Here is a 26249-nt window from a genome sequence, read left to right on the forward strand (position 1 = left end):
CCTCCTGCCCACCCCGCTCCTGCCCGCCCCCTTTGTGCCCAGCCCTCATGGCTACTCACATGACCCAGTGCAGCCCCCGCAACATTAGCTCCTGCCCATCCAGCAGGACCCGCGCCAGCCGCAGGGCCTGGTAGCCAGCGCCCAACACACCCTGAAACACAGAGGTGCGCAGGACCAGGTCCCACACCTCCTACCCTTGGGCCATGCCCCTCCCTGCCACCTGGGGGTTGCCCCTCACCTTGGCCGTGTTGTAATCCGCCTGCAGGTCCACTTTGGGGACGAACTTGGGGACGTCCAGAGCAGCTGCAGACAAAGACCCTGTCTGAGGGGCCTGTCTATATGGTGCTGGGTCGGCTCATCTTTCATTAAGTCCAGCACACACTCACCCCTCACTGCCAATCTCCCACCTTAGGCTTCGCAACTCACCCTGAGCCCCCCCACCTTGCCAGCCTTAGCCGCACTTAAAGTTGTGATCCCTCACTGTCACCTTGTGGCCACTTTTGAGAACTACATGCTCATGCCCAAGGGCCGAAAATGGACTAAATCACCTTCTTGCCCACAGGTTTTGAGGAGAATACCCCTTCCTAGCCTCAGAGAAGGAGGATAAAACTGGCATTATTCAAGTGAGAAGAAAGGAAACTTCTGCTAGGATTTGGAGAAAGGCTCAAGCTCTGGACCCCTGACCCCCTTCCCTTCTTTCCAGGAGCTCAGACTTGGGCTTCCTCCAACACAAACTGTCTGAGGCTTCCCCACAAATCAGAGATTATGGAAACTGCATTAAATCCAGATCTCTCTGTTTCCACTGGAGCTCTTTCCACAGCTCTGAGGATGCTGGGAAGCCCCCGGGAGGTCAAGCCACCAGCCCACATCATGTGGCATCTCAGAGGCATCTGCAGAATTAGAACCCACATCTGCCTCTGGCTCCCTGTGGCCCCAAAGAAACACCCACAAAGGAAAGTAACCAATGGCTTGGATTGCAAACTCCTGTCTCACAGGAAATGTGGGGAGGAGAAAGATCCAGCCCAGGTGGCTCTACTCACGGTCCCTGAAGGCCAGACCCTTGGGGATGGCTGTGCTGAAGAGGGTCAGGGGGCTGCTTGCTGTCGTGTGGGCGATGTGCTGTGCTGAGATGCTGGGCTCAAGGACACAGAGGTGACCCTCAAAGAGGTACTCCTGGTGTCGGGGGGCCACACTGGTCTGCTTATGCACAGCCTCCTGGAAAATGGCTATCCTAGACATAGCCGTGGTGGGGGGCAGAGGGCAGGGGGTGTCAGTAGGCAGGGCAGGGGGCCAAGGTCTCCTAAGCCCCAGCTAAGCATTGCCCATGGGCAGGGCTCTGTTTTGCAGAGGGAGGGACGGGGGTGGTTTTCTCTGTCATCAAGGGTGGAGAGGCCAAGGGGAGAGTTCACATCTTATAGTGATGGAGACAGAGTGGGAACAGGCCCCAGGAGTCCCAATACCCAGTCTCTGACTCTGCACCTCTTCCTGTCACACTGCCGTTACATTTACCTAGTTCTATAAAATTATCCAGGAATCAAGGGTTCTAAGAGCCGTACATTTAGGAAATGCACAGCCAACATACACGCACACACTTCTCAGATGTATAATGCATATTAGCATTAGAAAAGGTACTGACTCTCTGAAGTACATGCAAGAAAACCTGTTTAGCTTTAACTTTGCAGATCTAGTCTTTTTCCAGACTATGTTTGGACCCAGAAGCGTTCCTACATATCCACTCTTCAGAACGTACTGTGGGAGATGCTGCTTTGGACAGGCACCGCTGCTTGGGTACAGAAGATTCTCACTGCTTCCCTCCCTTGTCCCTACTTACGTGTTGTGGGCATGGATGTAGACGTGATGCAGGACTGCCTGGGACAGGGAGAAGACATGGATGACAACTCGCTGCAGGATGTCACTGGTCTCCGCAAAGAACTGGTCGAAGCCCCAGCACTTGGCCTGCTCCACCTCCAGGATGTTGGCCAGGATGGGCACCAGCTGGCTCTGCAGCCCCCTGCCCTCCCAGGACATGGAGACTGTCAGGGGCGGGGGCCCAGACCTGTCCGCCTTAAGCAGGCAATAGGGGCATGTCCTGAAGAGCTAGGACCAAGGTGGTGGGGCTGGGTGGGTTGGGGAGGAAGAGCTGGAAGAACTCGTTCCAGCATCCAGGTGGGAAAGTGGTGTACCTAAGCCTGCAGCATGCCCAGAACCTGCTGGAACAGGCCTCAGAAGTCTTGACTCAGCAGAGAGAAGTGATACCCAGCTCAGACTCCAGCATCACCCACCCAGCAGGGTCCCACTCACAGTGACAGCTGGCAGGTGATGGGGAGGGTGTAGCTCCACTCCAGGGGCCCATTCTCCCGCCTCTGGGCACCTGCAATGGCCCCAGCTGGCTTTTCCGTGGTGATCCGGTACCTAGGGGGAGCAAGACCAGGTCAGCGGGATCCCCAGCCATCACATTGCGAGGCAACGACACACTCAGCACAAAGGGCTCAGAGCACAGGTTCAAGCCACCCAGCCACCCCAAGGTAGCCTGAGTGATGGAATGTGAGAGACCTGGCTCTCAGCTGTGAGAGCACCTTGCCTCAGCACTCCTCCTGGAGCCCTTTGCTTCAGACAGAGACACCTTTACCCTGTCCACTGCCTCCCTCCCAGCTACACTTCCCTCAGCCTGGCCAGCTTCCTCCACACCTTTGCCCATGCTATGCATGGCCCCAGTATCCTCTCGTCCTCTTTCTCTCCCTTCAGAGTCCAGCCTTCCCTGACAACCCCTGTCCACGCGGGTCTCCTGCCCCTCTCACGGTCCTAATATAGGTTCCACACAGCTGGACCCCTGGGCTGAGGCGAGTGCAGCAACATTCCCACTAAGCAGCTGACATCTCTGCTCCAGGTGGTGCGCTCAGAGGGAGCCGCTGCTGTCTCCAGCCACTTAACTACTTCCCTGTCCGATGGCACAAAACCATGGAAGGACCTTGGACCTGGGAACAGGAAGCTGCCACCTTTGCCCCTGGTGAGCTCTGCCACCTTGGGCAAGTTACTCTTTGAGCTTCGGTTAAGACAAGGAGAGCAGTAAGGGAGCAGAGGGCTAGAGTGAAGCACTGAACTAACACAGGGTGTATTCACAGACACCCGTCAGTCCCGGGCAGAGCTCAGCTGCTTGTTTGATCTGATTAACAAAAAGAGGTCTACAAAGAGCCTGGGTATGGGGTGGACCAAAGCAGTGTGAGGTGACCAGGAGACACAGCAGGGACTGGTGGGAGAAGGGCCAGGGGACCGCCAGTCTGCCCCATTCCCTGCCCTGTGGCCCACCGTACATGATCTCTTTGTTCCGCCGTGGCCCACCAAAGGGGATGAAGGGCAGGCTGCCGGTGGCTGCATGGTACAAGGTCACTCCAATGCTCCAGAGATCCACAGTCACCCCGAACGCTTTTTGCTGGGGCTTTCGAAGCACCGCCCGCTCATACATGTCGGGGTGCTGCCGGAGAGAACCAGAACGCGGCCGTGGAGCGGGAGGGCTGGCAAGGGCCTGAGACCTGTCAGACTCCCTTCCACCGCCTGCAGGTGAAAACAGAACTGTTCAAATCCTTCTCCTTTGTCATCTTAAAAACCGGTGTCGCGTTCGCCCTACCCAGAGTGTTTCTGTCGGCCCACCCTGTGCCCTGGGGACCTGTACGTCCCATCCTCCTGAGAGTCCTGGCAAGGAGTTAACTGCACAAGGCCGGGTAGCCTGGCCAGGCTGCAGCCTCACCTTTTCTGTCTTAGAGAACAGAATGCATTCTTCCGGTTGCGGTACAGGGGAGAGACATAACCCTGTCGGAAGCAGAAGGTGGGCCACACCCCCTATGGGGGCTCTGAGGGGCTCACAAGGGGGCAGCGGGTCCCCAGCAGCTCACCCACCAGGTACTCCTCAGTCCCATAGACTGAGACAAACTTCTCGTCATCATCCAGCTCCCGGGCAGCCCCGAAGTCTGTCAGCTTGTAGATGCTCTGCCCCTCCTCCCCCACGAGGCGCATGATGTTCCCGGGCTTGATGTCGCGATGCACGATGCCGTTCTCCCGCAGGTGGTTCATGCCGGCCACTGGGGACAGACGGGGAAGCCACTAGCTGGCTCTGGCCAGGGAAAGTCTAGTGTCTGAGGCTCATCTTGGTGGGCAGGCTGTCCTTGGATCCAGAGACACAGGAGTTCCCATGGGCTGACAGAGCCATGGCACAGGCAGAAGGCCAGAGACACACATGGGGCTGAGGAGGGCATCTCAAGGATACTAGGGTATGGAGGTGCCATCTGGATTCTCTAGGAAACCGAGAGGGGTGGTGGCTCTGTCTCCCCAAGGGCGGCACCCCTCTTTGTCAATTATTTCTTTTGATTAGGTATTCAATTGTGGTAAAATATCCATAACAAAATTTCCCATTTTAACCAATTTTAAGTGTACACTTCATTGGCACTAAGCACACCCATGCTGCTGTGCCACCATCATACCATCCAGCTTAGAACTTTTCTCACTCTCCACTTTTTTTTTTTTTTTGAGACAGAGTCTCACTCTGACACCTAGGGCACAGTGCAATGGCTCAATCTCAGCTCACCGCAACCTCTGCCTCTCGGGTTTAATCGATTCTCATGCCTCCACCTCCCATGTAGCTGGAACTACAGGTGCACGCCACCATGCCCGGCTAATTTTTGTATTTTTTTTAAGTAGAGACAGGGTTTCACTGTGTTTGCCGGACTGGTCTCAAACCCCCAACCTCAAATAATCCGCCCACCTGGGCCTTGCAAAGTGCTGAGATTACAGGCATAAGCCCCTGCACCCGGCCTCATTCTTCAAAATTGAAACCAGACTCATTAAACAACTCCCCATTCTCCTCTGCCCCCAGACCCTGACATCCACCATGGTACTTTCTGTCTCTATGAATGTATGAGTGGAATCATACAGGATTTGTCCTTCTGTGTCTGGCTTTTTTCACTTAGCATAATGTCACCAAGGTCCATCCATGTTGTAGCAGGTGTCAGAATTTCTTTCCTTTTAAGACTGAATAATATTCTATTTTAGGTACCTCCCACATTTTGTTTTCACAGTTAGGCTGTTTCCAACTTTTGGCTATTGTAAATAATGCTGCTATGAACATCGGTGTACAATCTTTTTTAGGTTTACTTTTTAAGTTGGAATTTTAAATGGAAGGATTAGCAGGAGTCAGAAGCCTGGGTCCTGCCCGTCAGCGTCTGTCCCAGGCCTGCTGCCAGTCTGAGGGTGGAGGCAGGGACAGGGAGGGGCTCACCCACACAGCGCAGCACCACCAGGAACTCATCCTCTGGCAGCCCAAAGGCGTTCTCGGGGCTCTCCAGCACGCTCAGCAGGCTCCCACTGGAGCAGTACTCCATCACCAGTACCTTCTGCCGGCTGCCCCCCTGCAGGTGGGACAGAGAGGGGCTCATGAGGACAGCACTTCTCCTCCCCACCCACTAGGAAGAAGTGGCTCAGAGCCATGGGACAGGCAGAAGGGCAGAGACACACATGGGGCTGAGGAGGGCGTCTCAAGGACACTAGGGTATGGAGGTGCCATCTGGATTCTCTAGGAAACCAAGAGGGGTGGTGGCTCTGTCTCCCCAAGGGCGGCACCCCTCTTTGTATTACTTTTTTTGATTAGGTGTTCAACTGTGGTAAAATATCCACAACAAAATTTCCCATTTTAACCAATTTTAAGTGTATACTTCATTGGCACTAAGCACACCCATGCCGCTGTGCCACCGTCACACCATCCATGTTAGTGGGGATGGAGCCCAGAGTCCCCATTCTCCAGGTCCCAGCTTCCGGCCTGGACTTCCCTCCTTGGCCTCACACTGATCTCAAACACTGGAATCCAAAGTCACCTATTCCAGGAAGCCCTCTCTGCTTAGGTACTGATTCTGTCTATCGTTCCTTTCCCGTGCACCGCTCCCACCCCCTTGCACCCTTTGCTCCCTTCTGCAATTTGCCTGCTCTGTCTGACCTGCTGATGAGCATGGGACCAAGTCTCTGTTGTTGTGTGGCCTGTTGTGTGGCCTGTTGACTCTCCCCAGACGACAAGGGTCCAGGACAAGACCACCCTCTGACCAAGCACCGGACCCACCGTCTCCTCCACCGCAAAGAGCTTGATGATGTTCTGGTGGTTCAGCTTCCGCAGGACCTCAAACTCCCTCACCTGCACCTCACGGGGCCGCAGGTAGCTGGTGGTGTTGAAGACCTTCACAGCAACCAGCTCCCCGGATTTCTGCCATTGGGGAGGGAGCAGTGGGAGGCAGCATGGGGATTAGCACACGTCCCACTCCCGCGGCGGGTGGGGGAAGCAGCCGCCCTCTCCTGGGCCTCCATTCAGCCTCTCCCGCCAGCCCAACCCAGAGATGAGCCTGGTTGGATGGGGGCTCCCATCCACACCTCCTTTTCCTCTCAAGGGGTAGACAGTCCCACACTGGGAGGTGACAAGAGCCTGAAATTCTGATCTCCTGCAGGGGATGGCTTGTTGTTATTATTACAATTGCCATTGACAATCACCACAGGGCAGCTAACACTCCCTGGGGTTAGCAGCAGGGAAGGGACTGGAACCTGGTCTGGCTGGCTCCAATTCCTTTTTTTTTTTTTCCTTTTTTTTTTTAAGACGGAGTCTCACTCTGTCCCTAGGCTGGAATGCAGTGTCAAGATCTCAGCTCACTGGAATCTCTGCCTCCCAGGTTCAAGCGATTCTCTGCCTCAGCCTCCTGAGTAGCTGGGATTATAGGCGCCCACCACCACACCCAACTAATTTTTGTATTTTTAGTAGAGACGGGGTTTCACCATCTTGACCAGGATGGTCTCGATCTCCTAACCTCATGATCCGCCCACCTCGGCCTCCCAAAGCGCTGGGCTTACAGGTGTGAACCACTGCGCCCAGCCAGCTACCACTCTTAAGTAAAACAGAGTGGATATCATCTCGTATATTCTTGCAGGTTAAATCCAAACAAGGCCTAATTCCTGCCTCTGCTCTTCCTAGATCCCATTTGCTGATACCTTCCTCGGATGTTTGCCTTGTGACTTCATAGTTCTCTTGCCCAACTCGTGCCTGACGGAGGCATTCTCTCAAGGAGCCGTTTTCAGCTCCCTATCCCTCTGCTCAAACCCACAGTGTGAGTGTGCTGCACAATGTCCCCAGATCCCTGTCCCACCACCCTCAATGCCCTCTGGGGGCTGACTGGGCCAGCTTCCAAGGCATGAGGAGGCCAAGGCTGGGCTGGCCAGGGTTGCTTCCTACCTTGTTGCGGGCCTTATACACACTGGCAGTGGCCCCCTGCCCCAGCAGGTCGTCTGTGTGCCACAGGTAATTGGCTGTGCTCTGCATCTCCTGCCCTGAGCTGGCTGGTCACCTGCTGCCTAGAAAAAGAGCATGCTGGGGGCCCAGGATTCCATTCCTGGCATGGGATGGCCACTGGTGGCCTGACCTGTAACTGTGCCCCAAGGTTACCCTAAGAAGGGCTCCATGTGGGCATTCCATAAGCAAGGGAGTGGGGAAAGTGTGAAGCACAGAAAGGTTAAGTAACTTCCCCAAAAGGACGCACAGCACAACAAGAGGGCCCCCACTGAGCCCTAAGCCCACAGCCGGCACCTGTTCCACCTAAGAGGCCTGGCCTTCTGCCTGTCCTGGCTCCCCAAGTCCCCTTGAAGCCCCTCCCCAGGCAGGTCATTCAACAGAGACAAACCTCTTGTCTCCATCACCTCTCCCCAGCACTGAAGATTCTGGGTTTTGGCATCCAGGCTTGAGACTGTCCCAGGAAGCAGAAACAGTATAGGAGGAAGGGCCTGGGGTCAAGCAGCATCTCCCACACTACCACAAATCTCCAGGATTGCAACATGAGCCTGGAGCCACTCCCCCAGCCTCCGCTGGCCTGCCTGCCAGGCCCACCACTTCCTGCTGCTGTGAGCTGACAGCCCGGTCAGTGCTGCTCCAAGAGAGACGGGGCTGCTTCAGAGAGTGTGTGTGTGTGTGTGTGTGTGTATGTGTGAGTGTGTGTGTGTGTGTATTTGTGTAGGGGGTTGGGGAGAGGCGTGTGAGTGTGTGTGTAAGAGCAGGGTATAGGGGAGGCAAAATTCATCATTCGGCCATTGGGAGAATCAGAAACATCTTACAACTCTGTTTCCCATCTTTGTCCTCATCTTTTCTCCACAGCCTGGTTCTCCTAAAGCAATTAGTACCAGAAAGTGTATCCTTAGAAGTTAAACTCAATTTCTCTCTGAAAAATAAGGCCAGGGCTGGCCTTTTTGGGATACCTGGGGACAGAAGCATTAGAAGGCCCACCATCCTTTAAATACTCTTCTTTTCTTTGACATAAGGTTGCTCACTCTGTCATCCAGGCTGGGGTGCAGTGGTGCAATCATGACTCACTGTAACCTCCACACCCTGGGCTCAAGCAATCCTCCCCACTCAGCCTCCTGAGTAGCTTAGGACCATAGGCATGAACCACCACACCTGGCTGTCTTTTGTATTTTTAGTAGAGATGGGTTTTTGCCATGTTGCCCAGGCTGGTCTTGAACTCCTGAGCTCAAGCAATCCGCCCACATGGGCTTCCTCCCAAAAGTACTGGGATTACAGTGTGAGCCACCATGCCTGGCCACTTAAATACTTTTAAATAACTCTAGACTAGAAAAGGTGTCTTCGTGTTCTAACATCTTAGAGGTTCTCAAACTGAGGGTTGCCATGCCTGGAATCCTATGTTCCTTCACTCTGAACTTTTTCTCTGTGTAATCTTTTTTAAAAATGCAAATCCTTGATAATGTCAGTTCATTGAGCCAGAGGCCCCTTGAAGAGATCAATGGTCAACTCCCAGTTTCAGATCAGGTAGGAGTGGACATTACACAGAAGCAACTGAAGTACTGAGAGGCTTCCTGAAGACAACACAGTAGCTCAGCATGAATGAATGGGTCTGGTTTTCCCCGCTGAGGCTGGAGCCAGCCAGCAGGTCTGGGGGCTGGGGCTGGAGCAGAGCAGGCTGAAATCAAGGCCAAAGGCTCTGATACTGGGGCGAGGAACAGCTGATGACTCTGGGATAATAGGCAGTGAGGTGCAAAGCACAGAGCCCCAGACAGGCGGCGTGCCCCTGGGTTCTGTGCCCAGGAGCTCTGGTTGTGGCACATCTGGCTCAACTCTGCACGCTCTGCAGATCCTCCCCCCACCACCCCAAGCACCTGGTGCATAGAAGGGCTCAGTGGCCCTCAACCAGTGGTTGGATGAATGAGCAGTGGACAGTGAAGCATGTGAGCGCCGCCCACCCATCTCTCCCCTCCCCTCCCTCCTCAGGGCTCTGCTATGGCCAAATGCACTTACCCCACACTCTGAGCTGCCCTGAGTCAGGCAAAGGCTCTTCCTGGCGAGCGTGTGTTATGCTTTCTGTCTGTGGCACGTCCAGGAGCTGAGCTACACCGGAAAGAGGAGGGCGGATGAGAGGCGCCCCTCAGTGCAGTTGCTTCTCAGCCTCCATCAAAGGCCACCGGCCCTAGCCCTTTAACCCTTTCCTGTTTGTCACCTTCCCCCAGAGGGCTGGGCTGGGGGTTTCCAGCTCTATACCCCAACTGTTCAGGGAGACTTTCCCGGCATCTCCTACTCCTGAGACTCTGGCCAGGGAGAAAGACCCCGGGAAAGGTGAGGGCAGGTGCTGGGAGCTGATCGCTGGCTTTGGGTGTTGGTAAGCAGAGCCCAGGGAGGGCTTGTGGTTGGCCCATGGTGGCTCACCTCTCTATGCCACACACAACGCTCTATGTGAGAGCACCGCTGCCGACAAGCCCACACCCCTGTGCCCGGCTGAGCTGCCCTGCAGCTGCCCCTTGCCTGGCCCCCTCATTCCACCCCCACCCCCCTCCACACTCTGCACACTCACCCCATCTCCACTGCAGGGGATGCAGGTTTGTGGGACTGGGTGGCACTCCCAGAACTTTCAGGGCTTGCTGTCATTCATGAGCAGTGTTCTTAGCCTCCTGGTGGCCAAGGGCCCTTAGGACCCACAGGCAGGGCCAGTTGCAATGGCCTGTGCCACCCCAGGAGCTGGAACTAGTGGGTTTCTTCCCTGCCTCCTTGTGGGGGTGGGACACCAAGCTCAGCACTGAGTCCTGGCTCTCAGCTCTCTCACACTTCCTGATTTCCGTCTCTCGCTCTCTTTCTCTCTTAAAGAGACAGAGGCAACTCAGTGCAGCCACCAGCTCAGCAAAGAGAAAGAGGATGCTCTGAGTTCCCAAGTGTAGGCGATAGGACCAGAGTCTGAGCCACAGAGAAGCCAGGAACTGGGGCCCTTCTGGTCATTGTGGTGGGCAGCTGGGTGCTGTTTTGGCATCTCGCACAATTCACTGGAGCAGGGAAGTTCAGGACTCTGCCTGGAGTCAACAGAGCAGGTTGGGCAAGTTAACTAAGTGGATAGCTGCCTGGGAAGTCCACGCTCCCACACCCAGGAGCCCCAAGGAGGTGTAGGACCTACGCTGACCCAGTCCTAGAAGTTGGATCTGAGTCACCTTCCAAGGAGGCCTGCAGAGGTCCGAGCAAGCATGGGGATCCAGCTGATGCCCTCCAGTGTGACCTGAGCACAGCATGCAGTCCCACCCAGCCAGCTCACTCACCTGCAGCAGGAGGAGAGTAACAGCTACTCCATGGGTTGATTGGATGACATGGATATATTTGGAATTGTTTGGAGCTTGGAAAGTGTTTTACAGAAAGCATTGAAGGTATGGAGGCCCACACACTTCAGGAATTCACCCATTCTCTTCAGAGACTGCTGAGGCTGGAACCCAGGTGCCAACTTCCCAGCCAGGACTCAATGCCCCGCATCAAATATCCTAGGAGGCTGGAGGGGTCTGTGCTGCTCTGGTCAGCTCTGAGATGGCAGTTGGATGTGAAATGGTTAAAACCAGGAAATTCCATGTTTCTATAGAATGTTGGAGGGACTTTCCCATGGCCACACCTGGTGGTTTCCTCCGCCAGCACCACCCCTCCCACAGTGACACTAGAACAGGAGCAGAGCTGAGAACTGCCTGGTGCTTTGTTAAAGAGACCTCCCCATAACACTGCCAGCTGGAGGAGTTGCTGTAGCTTCTCACGGCAAGACCTGGAGGAATGCGCCTGAGTGCCTGAGATCCTCATGTTCCACCCAGTCTTCCCAGCTTGCTTTTTTTTTTTTTTTTTTTTTTTTTTTTTTTTTTTTTTAGATAGAGTCTTGCTCTGTCACCAAGACTGGAGTGCAGTAGCACAATCTTGATCTTGGCTCACTGCAACCTCCGCCTCAGCCTCCCGAGTAGCTGGGACTATAGGCACACACCACCATGCCTGGCTAATTTCTTGTATTTTTAGAAGAGATGGGGTTTCACTGTGTGGTTGGTGAGGTGGATTGAACAGGTTGGTCTCAATCTCCCAACCTCCTGATCCACCTGCCTCGGCCTCCCAAAGTGCTGGGATTACAGGCGTGAGCCACTGCACCCAGCCTAGTCTTCCCAGGTTTCTGCCTGCCTGGCACATGGGAGAACTGCACATCCTAGTTACCTTGTGATGCAGGGAGCATGTGAGTTCCCCACCAAGGCATTTAATTCCTGATGCAAGACCCTCCCAGAGCTCTGCTTTCTGGCAGTGTGATTCTGTTAGTCTGGGTCCTTGAGTGACTGTCCTGAGCAGAGTTCCTCTGCTGGTTCACGAGGGACATTGGCTTTGGTGAGAAATCAGCCTTTGTTGCTTTAGGGCACCGAGGTTTGCTAAATAAGACAATCCATAATGTTTACCCACTTTTTACCCTGATGAACCTGCTGGGTCCTCAGCAGCACTCTTACTTTCCTCTCTCCATCAATCTCTTTCCCAGTGTATTTAGCACGTTCAAAGGCAACTACCATGTGTCTAGCACCTTCTATGAGGCAGGCACTGTGTGCTGAGGACGTAAAGGCTGGGCATCCCACCAGGAGCCTGGAGGTCCAGGACGGCATGGCAGATGCTGAGTGGCAGGCAGGCAGCAGGGAGGAAGGTGATCAAGAAGGGCTTTCCAGAAGGGTTGCTCGGCCAGACTTTAGGAAGAGGGGAGTTAGGCAGAGGAGAGGGGGCTGGGGGAATGGAGTTCCAGGCTGTGGGCACACATGCAGAGGTACAGAAGCAAGAGAAGAGCTGGACTGAGGCTGAGAAAAGAGGGAGAGGTAGAGGTGGCCTGGAGCCATGTGCCCCGTGACAGATCAAGTTTCCTTGGGCATCCTCTGTGAGGTCACATCCTCTGTGAGGTCACAGTGAAGCAATGTCTTGCCTGTGCCCCAGTCGGGCAGCACAGCCAGTTGTATCCGGGAAGGTGCAGGGGGCTGGCCGGCTCCAGAAGGGAAGAGGAAGTCTGTGAGAGTCCCCACCACATGTTCCCAAGTGGCTCTGAGGAGTCCTAGAAATAGAAGTGGCAATCCAAGGGTAGTGCAAGGACCAGAGGCGGAAGAGGGCGGCCCTTGACAGCAGCTGTCAGAAAGAAAATCTCATGTGACTTCTACAAAGAGGCCTAAAGTATAGTGGGAAGGGCAGGGGCTAGCTCCATTGCCATGGAGGTTTGAGTTCAGATTTTACCACCTACTGTGGGTGACCCTAGCACGTCACTCGACGTTCCTCATAGGGCTGGTTTGAAAGTAAAATGAGATGAAGCTCCTGGCACCTGGTCCACTCTGAAGAGATATTAATTTCTTTTTCCGCCCCTAAGGGGCCTGAGTCAGTTTTTCACAGCTGACTCACTTGCCCAGTGCCTTAAAGGGGAGGGGAAAGGGCTCGGGTGCTGGTGGGGTGCATATGGAAGAGACTGGGGGGCATTGCCAGGCAGTGTGTATTTGCTATGCTCAGTCACAAGGGCAAAGGGCTGAGCGACGCGCTCTCGGAGCCCGGCTTCTTGTCACCTACAGGGGTTAGCTCTGGCCAGGAGCTTTGGGTGTGGAAGGAGGGACAGACACTGCAGCCAGGCCTGCTGCTATGGACCCAAGCAGTGGGACAAGCTGCGGGGCAGCATCCAGGCCACTGAAGGAAATCGGCGCTGGTGCCAGCGTCAATCTCTCTTCGAGGAAAAGTAAGTGTTTCTCTCATTGTCTTCACTCTTCAAACCTCCTCCGCACCATTCCCTGCTACACTGTCAGCTAGGGACCTTGTCTTAAACTTCACTTAGATAAAAGAAGCAATCAGAAGGGAGCTCCCTCATTTCCTCCCCCACATCCACTGCCTGCCCCATCTGTACTCACCTGCCTTCCCTCCCAGGCGACAGCAGGAAGTGCCTCTTGTTGAGCCTCTTCTAGTGGCCATGGCTAACCCTCCTGCTTGTGCTCTGCAGCTTACCCTCTCCTCTGCTGCACATTCATTCTTCCCGTTCTACTGTGTCCTGCCCACCCCACCAAACAAATGCACCTCTGCACTGCCCATCTTACCCTTGTCTCTCGATGCTCCCCATTCAACGAGCTGTCAAGTTACTGCCTCTTCCCTTCCCATTTGCCACCTAACCCACTCCAGTTGGACTCATTCCCCCTCTGCTGAAAATGCTCCTGTCCAGGTCACGAATGATTCCCTTTCTACGCCAGCCTCACTTTACCCCATTGGCATTCAACAGCAGATTCCCCCTTTGTTGAAGCATTGTCCTCTCCTGCTGTCTGTGACCCTGTGCTCTCCCAGCCACCTACCTCACTGCCACTTGCTCATTCTACCTTCTTTGCTGGCCCCCTTCCTCTGCTGCATTTCTTTTTCTTTTTTTATTGAGACGGAGTTTCACTCTTGTTGCCCAGGCTGGAGTGCAATGGCGCGATCTTGGCTCACCACAACCTCCACCTCCCGGGTTCAAGTGATTCTCCTACCTCAGACTCCAGAGTAGCTGGGATTACAGGCATGTGCCACCACATCAGGCTAATTTTTTTGTATTTTTAGTAGAGGCGGGGTTTCTCCATGTTGGTCAGGCTGGTCTCGAATTCTCGACCTCAGGTGATCCGCCTGCCTAGGCCTCCCAAAGTGCTGGGATTACAGGTGTGAGCCACTGCACTCAGCCCTTCTGCTGCATTTCTAATGATCAGGACCTTCTCTTTTTTCCATCTCCATGCTCTTCCTGGGAATCTCTGTTTGAATACATCTATAATGTAACAGTTCCTAATAGGTTTTCAGGTATTATCTACCCCCAAAACTCCAAATTCGTACATCCAAGGGTCTACCTGGTATTTCCACTTAGATGTCTACTAGTCATGTCAGCCTTGCCAAGTCCAGCAGAATCCTTCATTTCCTGAACAACTCCTATCTTACTACAGTTTCGTTTTCAGAGTAATACTCATTTTGCTTTTTCATCTGTCCTCCCTGACTAGAAAGCTCCATTACCTGTTTTTTTTTTCTGTTCAGTACTATAGGACAGTGCTTGCACAGAGAGAAGCTTAATGTTTGTTGACTGACTAAATGACTGTCTTTAGTATATGTAATATGCCAAGGTTGCTAACTCCTGAGTAAAAGGAAATGTCAAATACTGATGAACATAAATCAGGAGTTTCCAATATTTTGGTTTCTCTAGGCCACATTGGAAGAATTGTCTTGGGCCACACATAAAATACACGAACACTTATGATAGCTGATGAACTAAAAAGAAATTGCAAACAAATTTCATAACGTTTTAAGAAAGTTTATGAATTTGTGTTGGGCTGCATTCAAAGCCATCCTGAGCTGTGGGTTGGACAAGTTTGATATAAACATTTAGGTTAAATAGTCTTAAAAGACTGTTTCCTAAGTTAACATACATCTGGTCTGCATTTTTGGTTTCTATCTGGATGGAATGGGCTTGTGTTTTGACAGTGTTCATTGCCACTAGTTTCCATCCAGCCCCCATCAGGACATATGAAATAAAAAGAACCATATATGGATAAAGAGGACCTAAAAAGCATAGCCTGCCTTTGCCTTGGGACCCTCTGAAAAGGGGCTCTTTTGTCCCCTGCTCACGGCCTACGAACTGGCTCCATGTCACAGCTATTATGGGGTGCTCCTGGCCATCCCCATTCTCTCTGCACTCAGGGAGAACTCATTTCTACCACAGTGGCACAGTAGCCTTGGCCTTGACTTACCCGAGGCCAAGGGCCCAGCAAGAGAAGCTCAAGATGTAGCTATTCCTTGAACACAGGGGAAGGGAAGAGACAGTAGGCTGGAAGGGCATAGCAAAGCTGAATAAAAGACATATGAATAATGGAAAGGGATGATAAACCTAAGAAGGGGTTGTAAAATGTCCTGTCTAGAGCTGAGGGTAGGATTCCTTGCATTACCACTGAACACAGGGTATCCACTTGGAGAGATGTGATCCATCCCCAGGGGCATCTGGTATTAGAACAAGCCTGTTAAAAGTAAGTGTTGGCCCTAGGGGCTCTAGGATTTGTTTCAAGTTGTTACCTTTGAATAACTTCACCCTTGAACTTAAGCTCTGCTAGACTCACAATCTATAGGAGAGAAAACATCACCTGTATCCCCCACTTCCACCAACAGCACAAGCAAATTGGTCAGCTTTTCTCCCAGGGGCAGGGGGCTGTCAAGGGCAGAATGACTCAGGGCTTTGGTTGTGGAAGAAAGAGAACCTCTAGTCACCCTTGGTTGTAGCTCGCCAAGTTTCTAAGCAACTTCTTAGGCCCCACTCCCTGAAGTGGGGAAATCTGACTAGAGACAGAAAACAAGGAAGGTGGATTCTGTGAAGGCAATGGTTCTCACGGCAACAGGCGGTCCAATGGTGAGCTGGAAGACTCTCCACAAAACCTATGAGAATCCACACACAGGCTAAATGGAAATGCTGGGGAAAAAACCTCCCATTCTAAATGCAAGTGTGCTATGCCTTGGTGGGGAGGGAGAAGGTGGCTGGCTGTAAGGTCATCTCGTTGCTCTCTCTGTTGCCAGGCAGGGCTCTGTTAGCACAGACGAATCAAAATCCCTCCTGGGTAGCTGAAGTCCTGAATCAGATTTCACAGAAGAGAGAAGGGATATGAACTGCAGCATCGAAACCTAAAAATGTATTTTATTTTGAAGTTGTGCTTTGGATTTTCCCCAATCCAACATCTGTTGAGTGACAGTCTTAGGTTCACACAAAGCATCTCCAAGCATACATACAATATTCCAGTTATCAACACTATTTTAAAGAATATACCATTTTACACAAATGTGACATACAAGTCAGACACCACCACATTGCGATTCCCTGGAAGATCTGACTTTTCTTCCGCACGGGAAGTAGATCTGCACCAGCCCTTCCAGTGCTCTGCGCATCCTGGTGCTGGCATCACTGCTCCTCATCTCCTTGGGGAGAAGCCAGGGCGCCCTGAGGAGGTTGGTTGAGACCAGTGTTTCCAGTTTACAGGCTTCTGGCTACAAACTCCTCTATTTTCTAAATTGGGATGCTAGTAGCCCCACCCCACCTCTCTTCCCCAAAGACTGACCCTTCAGAGTCCACACCAGGAAAAGGATCCATGCCATGAGGGGCAGAGCAGGGCTCTTTGAAGCATCATGCTGGTTTCGGCAAGCATAGCTGAGGAAGGCTGGTCTCCCTAGGCCCTGGATGGCCAGCTCCTTTTGGCTTTTCGGTGTAAAAATCACAGTGTGCAACCTCAATTCCAGTTGTTTGCAGTGAGCTCTGCTGAGAAGGACTCTCCTCCTATCGGTTCCTAGTCCTCTCGACAGGACCATCTCACAGGTGTCAGGAGCACCAGAGATGGGGAAGACAGCTCTGCCCCCAGAGTTGGGTTTAGTAGGTGACCACTCACACACTGTTCAGTTCATGATGCAAATTAGCGCGGATGGACACTGATCAAGGGGATGGTGAACACGAGTCACATACAAGGTTGAAAGAGAAATAAGGCAGGAACAACAACAGAACAGGCCCAAAGCGTTGCCATTAAGAAAGCTTTGCTTTTACTTTCTTAGAGGGGAGTGTGCTGGAGAGAGGGAGAAAGGGCAAGTGTGGGTACCAGTTTTGATCAGTTGGACTGAAAGGAATGTAAAGTGAAAGATGGGGTTTCATTTTCAGCAAGGAAACAGATCCTTGGGTATGAAAGCCCCCTGTTGGCTCAGGACCTGTGTAGGCCCAGGTGACAGGCAAGAACAGGTCAGGAAACAGCAACAAACACCAAGACTGTGGGTTGCCTCTTCCAGGCTGACTCACTTCACTGAAGGAGTTCTTCAGTTCTCCCTTCTGGCACTTGGAAAGGTTTTTCTGGTGCTGCAGGTTAGCCTTCTCATTAGTGATTTCCCATAAAGCACCTCTTTTCCTTCACACAGGATTAAACAACAACAACAAAAAATCCTACCACTTTCCATAGATGTAACCACCAATTTCACATGTTCGTCCAGAAATAATCTCTTCTAGGTCAAAGATAAGAAAACTCAGATTTTCCTACCTGAATGGCAACCCACCATCTCTCCTGAACTACAGAAAATAATAAGGCCAAAATGTAAGTGCAGCTTTTAAACCAGAAAACACAGAGAAGAAGGATGTTTCAGCTTTAACTCAAGTTGCTGTCTGAGAACCATGAGCCTGGCTGTGGATGTCTCCGGTCCTGGTACTCCTGGGATAGCATGATGCTAGGGGGGCCAGGACCACGGGCACCAGGTTTGGAGACTGGATTGGAGCAGACAAGGGTATATTTGTGCATTTTGGAAGGGAACCAGAAAAAAGGCCAGAGTAGAGCCAAAATATTCAGCATTCAAATTTTAATTTTCTTTAGATTCCGGCCTTGGGAAGACTTGAGAACCCGTGGGGTCAGAGTTCCCTTAATTGTCCTTGTTTGGATCAATGAAAACTGGTTTTAGAAGGCAGGGTCTCCCTTTAATCTAACTAAGGCTCTCTAAGCCCCTGTTGGTCCCTGAAGAGAGACCTTGTAAAATAACCAAACTAAGGGGTGGACTTAAAACAAGTTTTCATTTGGGAACAATTTCTGGATTAGCAAAGCTGAATTTAATTTTTTAATAGGATAATGAATTTTATGTTTTAAGTGCCAAAAACATTAGGAGGAAAAAGGACCCATTTCTTACCTTTTCCAAACCTGCCATAGACACAATAAAACTCTCTTAAGACTCTTTACCCTAAAACGAACCAGCTATAAAACTGTCTTATATAGGAAAATGTCTTAAATGGAAACTGGTCCATCAGAGACAAAGGTAGGAACCCGAGAAATGTCTATACATTCAGGAAAACTTTAAAAGCTCCTTAATAAGACTGGGGTGTACTTCTAGGGGATGGAGGAGAGGAAGAGCAAACACCAGTGACCAATTCACATCAATGGAAAGGACAAAGAGAGAAAGCCCCTAACCCCAAACAGGTTACGGGATTGTCCCATCCCATGATATTTCATAAGATGGAGAGATTTCAAAGGCTAGGTTCTCTGACCCAGACAGAACGAAGTTTGTAACGGAAACAGAGACCCCTGGTGGCTACTGTGTGAACTGCCACAATAACTTACAAAGAGACTGGTCTATGACCAGGAGAGGCTACACATGCCAGAGACTAGAAAAACGTGTGTGTGTGTGTATGTAAAATATGTGTGTGTGTGTGTAAAATGAAGACTAGACTACATATGATTCTCTATAATCAGTTCCCAAAACAAGATGCCACTGAAAGGTGGATGGCTGTAGCCAACCAACTGGTCAAGGCATCCCCGTGGTCTGAGGGGACTGAGACTGGAGCCCATGTCCTCAGGACTGCCTTACCAGATTTCACAGTGACCTGATAATGAAAACCTGTCTCTGGCTAACCTAAGAACGGTACAAACTGCAGCTGGCTGAATTACGACAACTGGGGGAAGCAGAGGGCAGTGGGAAGGGAGAGGCGATGCCAAGGGTTTCATTCTCAAGGTTTTGGGAGACGGGGAGGCTAATTCCTGCAAGAACAACTTAGAACCTAATTTTCAACTGAAGTCCCCAAGCTAGTTAAATAGGAAGATTTTAATAACAGTCAGTCCCTATAATCCCTTTGTCTATAACAATTAAATTATATCCCTCAGACAGTACAAGACTTGTCAGTGGACTGTGGGGAAGTTGAAGAGTTGACACCAGGGCTAGTGGCATTTGTTTTGGGGAAGACAGTGGGCTTGGGCCGCGTGGCTGGTGGTTTAACCGGGGCAGCCATCTTGACAGACTTGACAGGCCGGAAGGCGCAGGCGATGTCCCCAGCAGTACTGGCGCTGCGCTGGAAGGCGGGCTCGGGGTCCTTGAGGAGCTGGGTGTGCATGGGGCTGGAAGGTTCCGATGTGGGGGCCACCACTGGGGAGGTTTTGAGGGGCTCCAAGGTGTCCAGAACCACGTCAGGGGTGTGCTTGACGCTGCTCTGCCGTTCTAGCTCCCGTAGCTCATTCAGGGCTGAGTTCATTGTTGCCTCAATATCCTGCAAAACAGGAAAAAGGAGGAGGTGAGGCAAATAAGGGGAGAATTCCCCAAGGAGCCGGTTTCAACAACACAGGCCAAAGCATGAAGAAACCGACCGTAAGATGTCCAGATTATTGTACTTGGCCCAAATCCTCCAACATATGAGTGCTCAGAAAGTGGGGAAACGGGGACAGAGGGATTTTCATTGTCATGAGATTTTTTTTTTTCCTTTAGAAAAAGTAGTTGATTTTTTTTTAGAGACAGATATTGAAATACTTATTGATGAAGTGACATATAATCTAGTGGGGAGGAGAAACATGGACAAAGTAAGAAGGGCCAGGAGTTTGGTGATGAGTACATGGGGATTTGTTACCCAGTTCTCTCTGCTTTTGGGTAGGTTTGAAATTGTACATAATAAACACTTTTTTAAAAAGTGGTAGAGATGATGTATGATCTTTATTCTCTTGGACTTCAAGGCCAAAGGTGAAGAGGGTTAGTCCTTCCTCCTCAGGGGCTGAGGAAAGTTTCAGGAGCCCAAGACACCTCCCCCGACCCCTCCTCTCCAGCTCAGGGCAGCGTCCAATTTGAAACCATTTCCTTCCAGCCATCACCACCGGGGGGACCAATGAGTGACCAGGAGGGGGAGCCAAAGCCCACATAGGTGAATCAATTGCCTGCAAAATCAATGGAACACTCTAGATCTTAGCCAACAGCGGTCCTAGCCCAGGGGCTCAAGGCAGAACCAAAGAACCTTTGTATGCAAGCCAGCTGCCTCCCAGCGAGGCTTCCCAGCTCCCCGCTCCCTCCCCATAAACCTGTGTCTGGCACCCCCAAACTACCACAGGATTTCTTCCTGGGATTAGGTTCACATGGAAGGATTTCACACATTCCAAGTGAAGGCCTCTAGTTAAGGTTTCTTTGTCCTACAGAGCGATGCATGCTTTGTGTTCACAGTGATTCAGTTTCACTCATCCCTGTGACATTCTCAAACCTTTAAAATGTTCAGGAAGAACTCCATCTCCCTCCTCAGTCGCACTCTACAGCTAGTCTGTCCCAGCTGTCTACCTTTCCTGACATTCCTATTAACACCTGGCCAAGGAGGGAGCTGGGAGGATACCCGTAGTGCAAGGCAGATTGCAGCCAAGAGCTTAAATAGAGGCACGGAATAGAAGGCTAGCAAAGCAAGACATCTCAGGCCCGTAGCTCAATACTGGGCTTGCCAGGTACATCTCTGTAAGCAGAGAACCACAATTAAGCCAAGAGAGACCATGCCCAGCCTCTCTCACCCCCTGGAAGATGGGGTAAGGAGAATCTCAACTCAGGTGAGATAAGAAGGCAACAATGAGCCCTTAGTTCCTACCTGGTCTAATGAAAATTATATAGTTGGGAGAGACGTCTGAGTGAACTGCTCGGAGTGGCCACGGTAGTCGGATTTTTAGAAGTGGGGTTGGATCTCTAATATTTCATGGAAAACAGAGAGTCATCAGTGTGGTGCTTACACAGAAGGAAGACCCTGCAACCAGGGAGCTCATCTCCACAGCCTCTGGACGCTTGGGCTGCTGCAAATCCTTTTGGTTACCAGAGCTCTCTGCAGCCAGATTATTTTTTAGATCTTTAAGACCAGGTGCAGGTTGTTAATTGATCATACCCACTCGGTACCAGAGACTAGCCTTAGGAATCGCGATGATGGTGATGGGCACAGCAATATAAAAATGTGGCCAGGATTACACCTGAGCCTCAGGATTACACCTGAGCCTCAATAGTTGGGCAGTTTCACTAAAGTCTACCAAGGTCTTTAGACCCAAAACTTGGGCTATCAAAACACTCTTAACACTGGCTTTAAAAATTACAACAGCCTTCCTAATAGTCAGTGTATGAGCAAGAAGCTAGGCTTATTTTATTCTGTCTTTAGGTTCTTCCTGGGGAGACAGGGGCAGGCAGACTGCTTATTAAGCTGTCTTATCGGGTCCACAGGTCCAGAGTGGATATATATTCAGTATATGACATACAAAATAATTGTTCTGTTTCAAGTTCTGTCATAATTAGGCGGGTGGCACTAAGTGGTAGTGATGAATGTAGACTCATGCTGTCTGTCCAGGAGCCCACAGTTACCTGAGCAATGACCTCAGGGTCCATGGGCCGATGGTTATTGAAGCTTTTTGACCTTCCTGCTGTGGCAGTCTTCCGGATCTGTGGACTGTCCAGCCGATTCTTCAGGGATGAGTGGCGGCTGATGGAGTTGAGGCTCCCGTGCCCACTGATGGAACATTTATCTGGCCCTTCCTTGGGGAGACTCTGGCTCATGATGGGCTGGGAGGATGGGCGGCAGCTAGCCCCCACCCCTGGGGAGGAGGAGTCAGTCAGGGAACTGCTCAGCCCATGGCTGTCACTCCGAAAAGTTTTCCGGATGCTCCCAGATTCTGGACGCTTCCTTTGCCTTCAATCACAAACAGAAAGGGCAGTGTGATCAGGGAGCCCTGGCTCCAAGGAAGCTAGGACAAGTGGGAGGGGGCAGATGTTGGCCCCCAGGGACTTCGGAAGGAGAGGGACACGAACACATTCTGTCCTCAGCTTCATCTTCTCTTGCATTCTCCATGTCTTCATTCCCTTGCCACCCCCAAGCTGGACAAAGGAGAAATGGATACTTACTTGGTGGTCACGGGCTTTGTGTTGTCAAGATGTAAGTTGCTGTCAGAAAAAATGTCTGATTAAGCGAAAGTTTCTAATGGGAAAGAGATTCATGGAAAGGCCCCTTCTGTGACCTGCCATGAACAGAAACCTAAGGCCCCAGGTAGGAGAAGAAGTCTCACCATCACCAAAGAGGTCGGGAATTGCTGGTAAGAGGATAGTTAACTTTTCTAAATTTTAGCATGTCTCTTTTTCCAAAAAGTCTGTAACTGTTTTGGGCTCTGGCAAGAGGCTGTTGTTGCTTATTCTGTAGGGATGGAACAGAATAGTTTTCAAGAGGCAGCAATACTGCAGAGTTAGGGGCCAGTTTGTGCATTTTCTTAGTGTGGAAATCCATGACTCTCAAGTCACCGAGCACTGGGCTGAACCCTGGATCTGGGCGAACTTGTTTCAGACCACTTAGGGCTCTCAGACAAAATGGCTTGGCAGAATGGTAGTGTTGCCTGCGGCTGGATAATTTCATTTTGTCTTGGAATCGGATCGGAAAAGGTCTAATCTAAGAGGCAATGAAACTTCTGATTTGGATGGCCGCTGAATAGCTCTGATCTTGAATCTAAGAGAGATGGGGGCCGAGGCAGGAGTTGAGGTGGAAGGAGGGAAGGGTCAGACTCTGAAGATAAGGAGCTGGTCTGTGAGGTGGGGTCAGTGCTCTACGTCAGTCCTAGTCTTGTTCACTGCTGAGGTCTTCCTCATCTTTCTGCCTGCAGCACCTGGCCCAGGACCTGGCATGTATCAGCCACTCCGTGAATCTGTCCACTTGGCAGTTTTAGGCTTGTGAGTCAGCCGTTCTCGAGTGGAAAAAGGACGTTCTCAGAGTCTTCTAAAGCCCTGCTGAAATGACCCCCCTCTCTGCAAGGATTTCCCTGGCACCACTAACTCCAGCTGCCCTGGCACCACTGCACCACTAACTCCAGTTGCAGGAAGAATGGACCCCTCCCTCCTCTGTACCTTCAGAGCACCTGATGCTACCTTTCAGTTACCTGTCCATAGGGTCTTTACCTTGCCGGACTGTGAGCTCTGAAATCAAGGACCTTGTCTTTTTTATCTCTGAATAACCACCAGCAGTGCTTGGCACAACAGTAGATACTTAATAAATGTGTAGAATTAAATGGAAGTGCCACACCCTAATAGCTCTTTGCTGTTTTCCTTTTTCCGCTTGAGGATGGCTGACTCACAGGCTGAAACTGCTGAGAAGGCAGATTTATGGGGTGGCTGTGGTGTGCCATGTCCCGGGCCAGGCCCTGGGGATGTAAAGAAAAGGAAGACACAGTTCCTGGGTTCAAGGAGCTCAATCTGGTGGGGGATCTGAGTGCAGCGTACGTACCAAAAGGTACTCAAAGTGCCTTTGGAATACAGCATAAGGGCACCTCACTCAGCCTGGGGAACTCAGGGATGTCAAAAGGGCTTCCCCAAAGAGCTAAGTCTTTGGGCTGAGTCTTGAAGGGAGAGGAGGAGATGACCAGGTGAGGAGACATCAGGTGTGAGGGCCCAGGGGTGAGAGAGAACCTGGGCACTCAGGAAACTGAAGGAACTTGGGAGGAGGAGTGGTGTGGGGGACAGGAGGTAAGAACCGAAAGGCCAACTCACTCCTAAGGGCCAGACATGCCCGGGGGCCGCCACTCACCCACCCACCAGGTGATGAGGCTTGTCCTCCAAGAACCCCATCCCAAGACTCCTGACACTAGCAAGCAAGGAGTTCAAGGGAACCACCTTAACTTTCTACCAGATACTCTTTTTTTTTTCTTTTTTTGTTTACCATTTCAGTTATTACTCTCTACAATTTCTATGTACAAATGGTATCAAATATATGATGGCTTAAAAATATGTACTGAACTAATTATCTAACTCTTCCTCCACCAACCCCACCTTGGTTTCTGGGTTAATTACAGGATTACGGCCTTTTTGATTATAGGGTTATAATTAACATAGAATTGTAAATAAGAAAAAAAATGTGATTAGCCCACAGTTACTTGATATTGGCCTGCCCTCCCAGCAGGGCAGTGTGCTGAAGGGAAACAGAAACTCCTCAATTCTTTTTTAACTGGTCTGAATTAAATTATAACTACACTCAGTAAGTGATCTGAATAAATGACTTTACTAACTTGAGGGTGAAAGAGATGGAAAAGAGCCACGTGCCCCAACCACTCCCCCTGCTACCGTCTGGGTGGAAAAAAGCCAAGAGATCTGGGAAACCTGGTATAGTTTAAAAACAACAAGCATCCTTTATTCTCCTTCCAGTCTCAGTGTCCAGAGGCTATGGTTAACAGGTTTTCAAAGTGCAAATCATTTCATTCCTCAAAAGCCAGAGGGGAATAAAAACTGTACATCATCTCCAATCCATATTCATCAGGAGCGCCCTGGGGCTTGTCATCCTGCTGGCACGGGGCCAGGTTTCAGGGTCTGGCGGAAAGAGGTCTGTAGGCTTTGGGACTTGGTGTCTGGCCCCTTGAGATGAGATTAGTTCTCCAATAACCCGAATGCCTCTTGGGGAGGCGGCAGCACGCAGGCGTAGAATCCCTCTAGACAGCCAGATCGGGCGTGGGTGGAGTTAAAACCCCAGGATGTTGCTAACAGCCACAATGAAAGCTGGGGGTCAGAGGTAAAAGCCTGCTGAGCAGGAGTGGGGATCTGCAAAGGGACTAAGGGGGTAGAATAGTACACAGGGCCAAAGCAATAGGAACAAAATGGAAAATTATTTCTCCCGGTGTGAAAGGGCAGAAGAAAAGGGAGCTAGGTAGGGGTTAGCCAATGAATGAAGAGCTCAGGACAAAGCTTTCTTTAGGGACATTGTGGCCTCCTTTCCTCCACAGGAGTGAATGCAGGACAGGGGGAGGAACAGACACATGATATCTCAATAAACCCACCTGGTGTAACATCAGCCTAGTAGAAGCCACACACAGACTTTGAATCTTTGCACGAACACGGGTCAAGGAAGACAGACATCAAAGACTATTATTTGAGTATGGATTGGAAAAAAGAAGGCACCTCTGAGAAACAGTACAAAACCAGGTTGCATAAAGTGACCAAAGCTTTGGTCAAAGTTTTAGCTGTAAGACTGCCACAAAGGTCTGGGTGGACAGACACTGCGGGAACACATAGTAAAGCACCCTTCCACAGCACGAGGGCAGCTAGCTGGAGACCTGGGCCTGCCCCGAGGCTTGTAGCAGCATCCTCAGCCCTGTCCGCCTTGCAGCAGCAGTGACCACATGCAAACTGTTAGGCTGGGGGAGCTGGGAGCCCTACATGCAGCACAGGAATGGAGATGGGGGGTTAGGCCAGAGGGTGAGGCTGGGTGTTGCAAGTCATTCAGGGGAGCAGAAAATGAAAAGCAGAGCTTACTTGTTGATGTTTGCAAGATAAATATCGGCTACATGACCCCCACTGGGACAGCTGGCCCCCGCTCTGGCTGTCACCTTTTCTTCAGGTGGCTCAGAAATGACCTCAATCTCAGACTTGGGGCTGGACCTCTCCACGACACCGTCCTCGCTGGGGGAGAAGGGGCAGGCAGGCAGGGAGGAGGGAAAACAACAACAACACAAAAAGCAGTGTTAAATCGGCAAGATGGCCCCCCGACACACACGCGACCCCACACAGCTCTGAGGCAGCAGCGACACCTGGCTGGGCTAGTTCTGTGAGCAGAGGCAAGGAAACCTAAGGGCCTTTGAAGGGTCGTTTAAATAAAAATAAATAATCCGCTGAGTTCTGCGGGCTCCTCAGCTCCTCAGGAAAGCGTGTCTAGGGGACACCTGGATTCGAGGCATCTGCCTTCTACCCCATGCTGCTTCCTGGGGAGGCCGTGCTGGGGCGGCCTCCTGGAGAAGGAGGCGGCAAGTCCAGGTTGTGGTTTATCAGCTGAGGTCCTGAGCACTGCCGGGTAAGGACAGTCAACTGTGTGGTGGCTCTGGAGATGGCGGCGTCGTGGCAGGACACTGCCACACACTGTCGTAGCGCCTCTAGCCCCGCTCAGAGCATCCAAGCCGGTCCCAGGTCTCTCCACTGCTCTCCTGGCCCCTCTGGCTACTGATGACAAAGAAAGCCCCTTCTCCCCCACAATTCATCTTCTCTTGATCCTGTAGTGAAGTCATAATGCTAAATTTGGGAGGGTCCTGTCCACGCACAGATTGCCACCAGGTTTGCGATGCTATCAACAGAGGGAGGATTTCCCTGCAGAACGAGCCGGGAAGAGGCTGGGAGGGTGCAGACTCACTCAGGATATCAACCTTTAAAAAATAAT

The 26249-nt window shown here is 51.4% G+C and overlaps 2 protein-coding genes and 1 long non-coding RNA gene across 11 annotated transcripts in view; 1 reads left to right on the forward strand and 2 right to left on the reverse strand.

The window, feature by feature from the left end:
• The window catches only part of IKBKE (inhibitor of nuclear factor kappa B kinase subunit epsilon), a 26456-nt gene extending 16132 nt beyond the window's left edge, over positions 1-10324 (reverse strand). The window contains exons 1-12 of one of the 3 annotated variants that reach the window (XM_017880911.1): positions 9873-10324; positions 9323-9412; positions 7256-7374; positions 6101-6241; positions 5270-5399; positions 3895-4076; positions 3312-3472; positions 2302-2412; positions 1832-2011; positions 1041-1231; positions 239-303; positions 60-151 (exon numbers count right to left, since the gene is read on the reverse strand). In XM_017880911.1, the coding sequence (XP_017736400.1) occupies positions 60-151; positions 239-303; positions 1041-1231; positions 1832-2011; positions 2302-2412; positions 3312-3472; positions 3895-4076; positions 5270-5399; positions 6101-6241; positions 7256-7342 (1340 nt within the window). In that variant the 5' untranslated portion in view covers positions 7343-7374; positions 9323-9412; positions 9873-10324. The remainder of the gene's footprint in view (positions 1-59; positions 152-238; positions 304-1040; positions 1232-1831; positions 2012-2301; positions 2413-3311; positions 3473-3894; positions 4077-5269; positions 5400-6100; positions 6242-7255; positions 7375-9322; positions 9413-9872) is intronic. The other 2 variants (XM_017880912.1, XM_017880913.1) reach the window with 2 other exon arrangements.
• Positions 10325-12276: 1952 nt separating this feature from the next.
• LOC108535154 (uncharacterized) lies at positions 12277-25540 on the forward strand. The gene is made up of 2 exons (XR_001887141.1): positions 12277-13046; positions 22723-25540. It is a non-coding gene; the product is annotated as an uncharacterized LOC108535154 (long non-coding RNA).
• Positions 15963-26249, reverse strand: part of SRGAP2 (SLIT-ROBO Rho GTPase activating protein 2) — a 262672-nt gene continuing 252385 nt past the window's right edge. For 2 of the 7 annotated variants that reach the window (XM_017880915.1, XM_017880914.1), the window contains exons 21-23: positions 25355-25501; positions 21440-21764; positions 15963-19346 (exon numbers count right to left, since the gene is read on the reverse strand). In XM_017880915.1, coding sequence (XP_017736404.1) covers positions 18963-19346; positions 21440-21764; positions 25355-25501 — 856 coding nt within the window. In that variant the 3' untranslated portion in view covers positions 15963-18962. The other 5 variants (XM_017880921.1, XM_017880919.1, XM_017880916.1 and 2 more) reach the window with 4 other exon arrangements.

The sequence above is a fragment of the Rhinopithecus bieti genome, unplaced genomic scaffold, assembly GCF_001698545.2.
Source record: "Rhinopithecus bieti isolate Rb0 unplaced genomic scaffold, ASM169854v2 scaffold_12049, whole genome shotgun sequence".
Classification (NCBI taxonomy): Eukaryota; Metazoa; Chordata; class Mammalia; order Primates; family Cercopithecidae; genus Rhinopithecus; species Rhinopithecus bieti.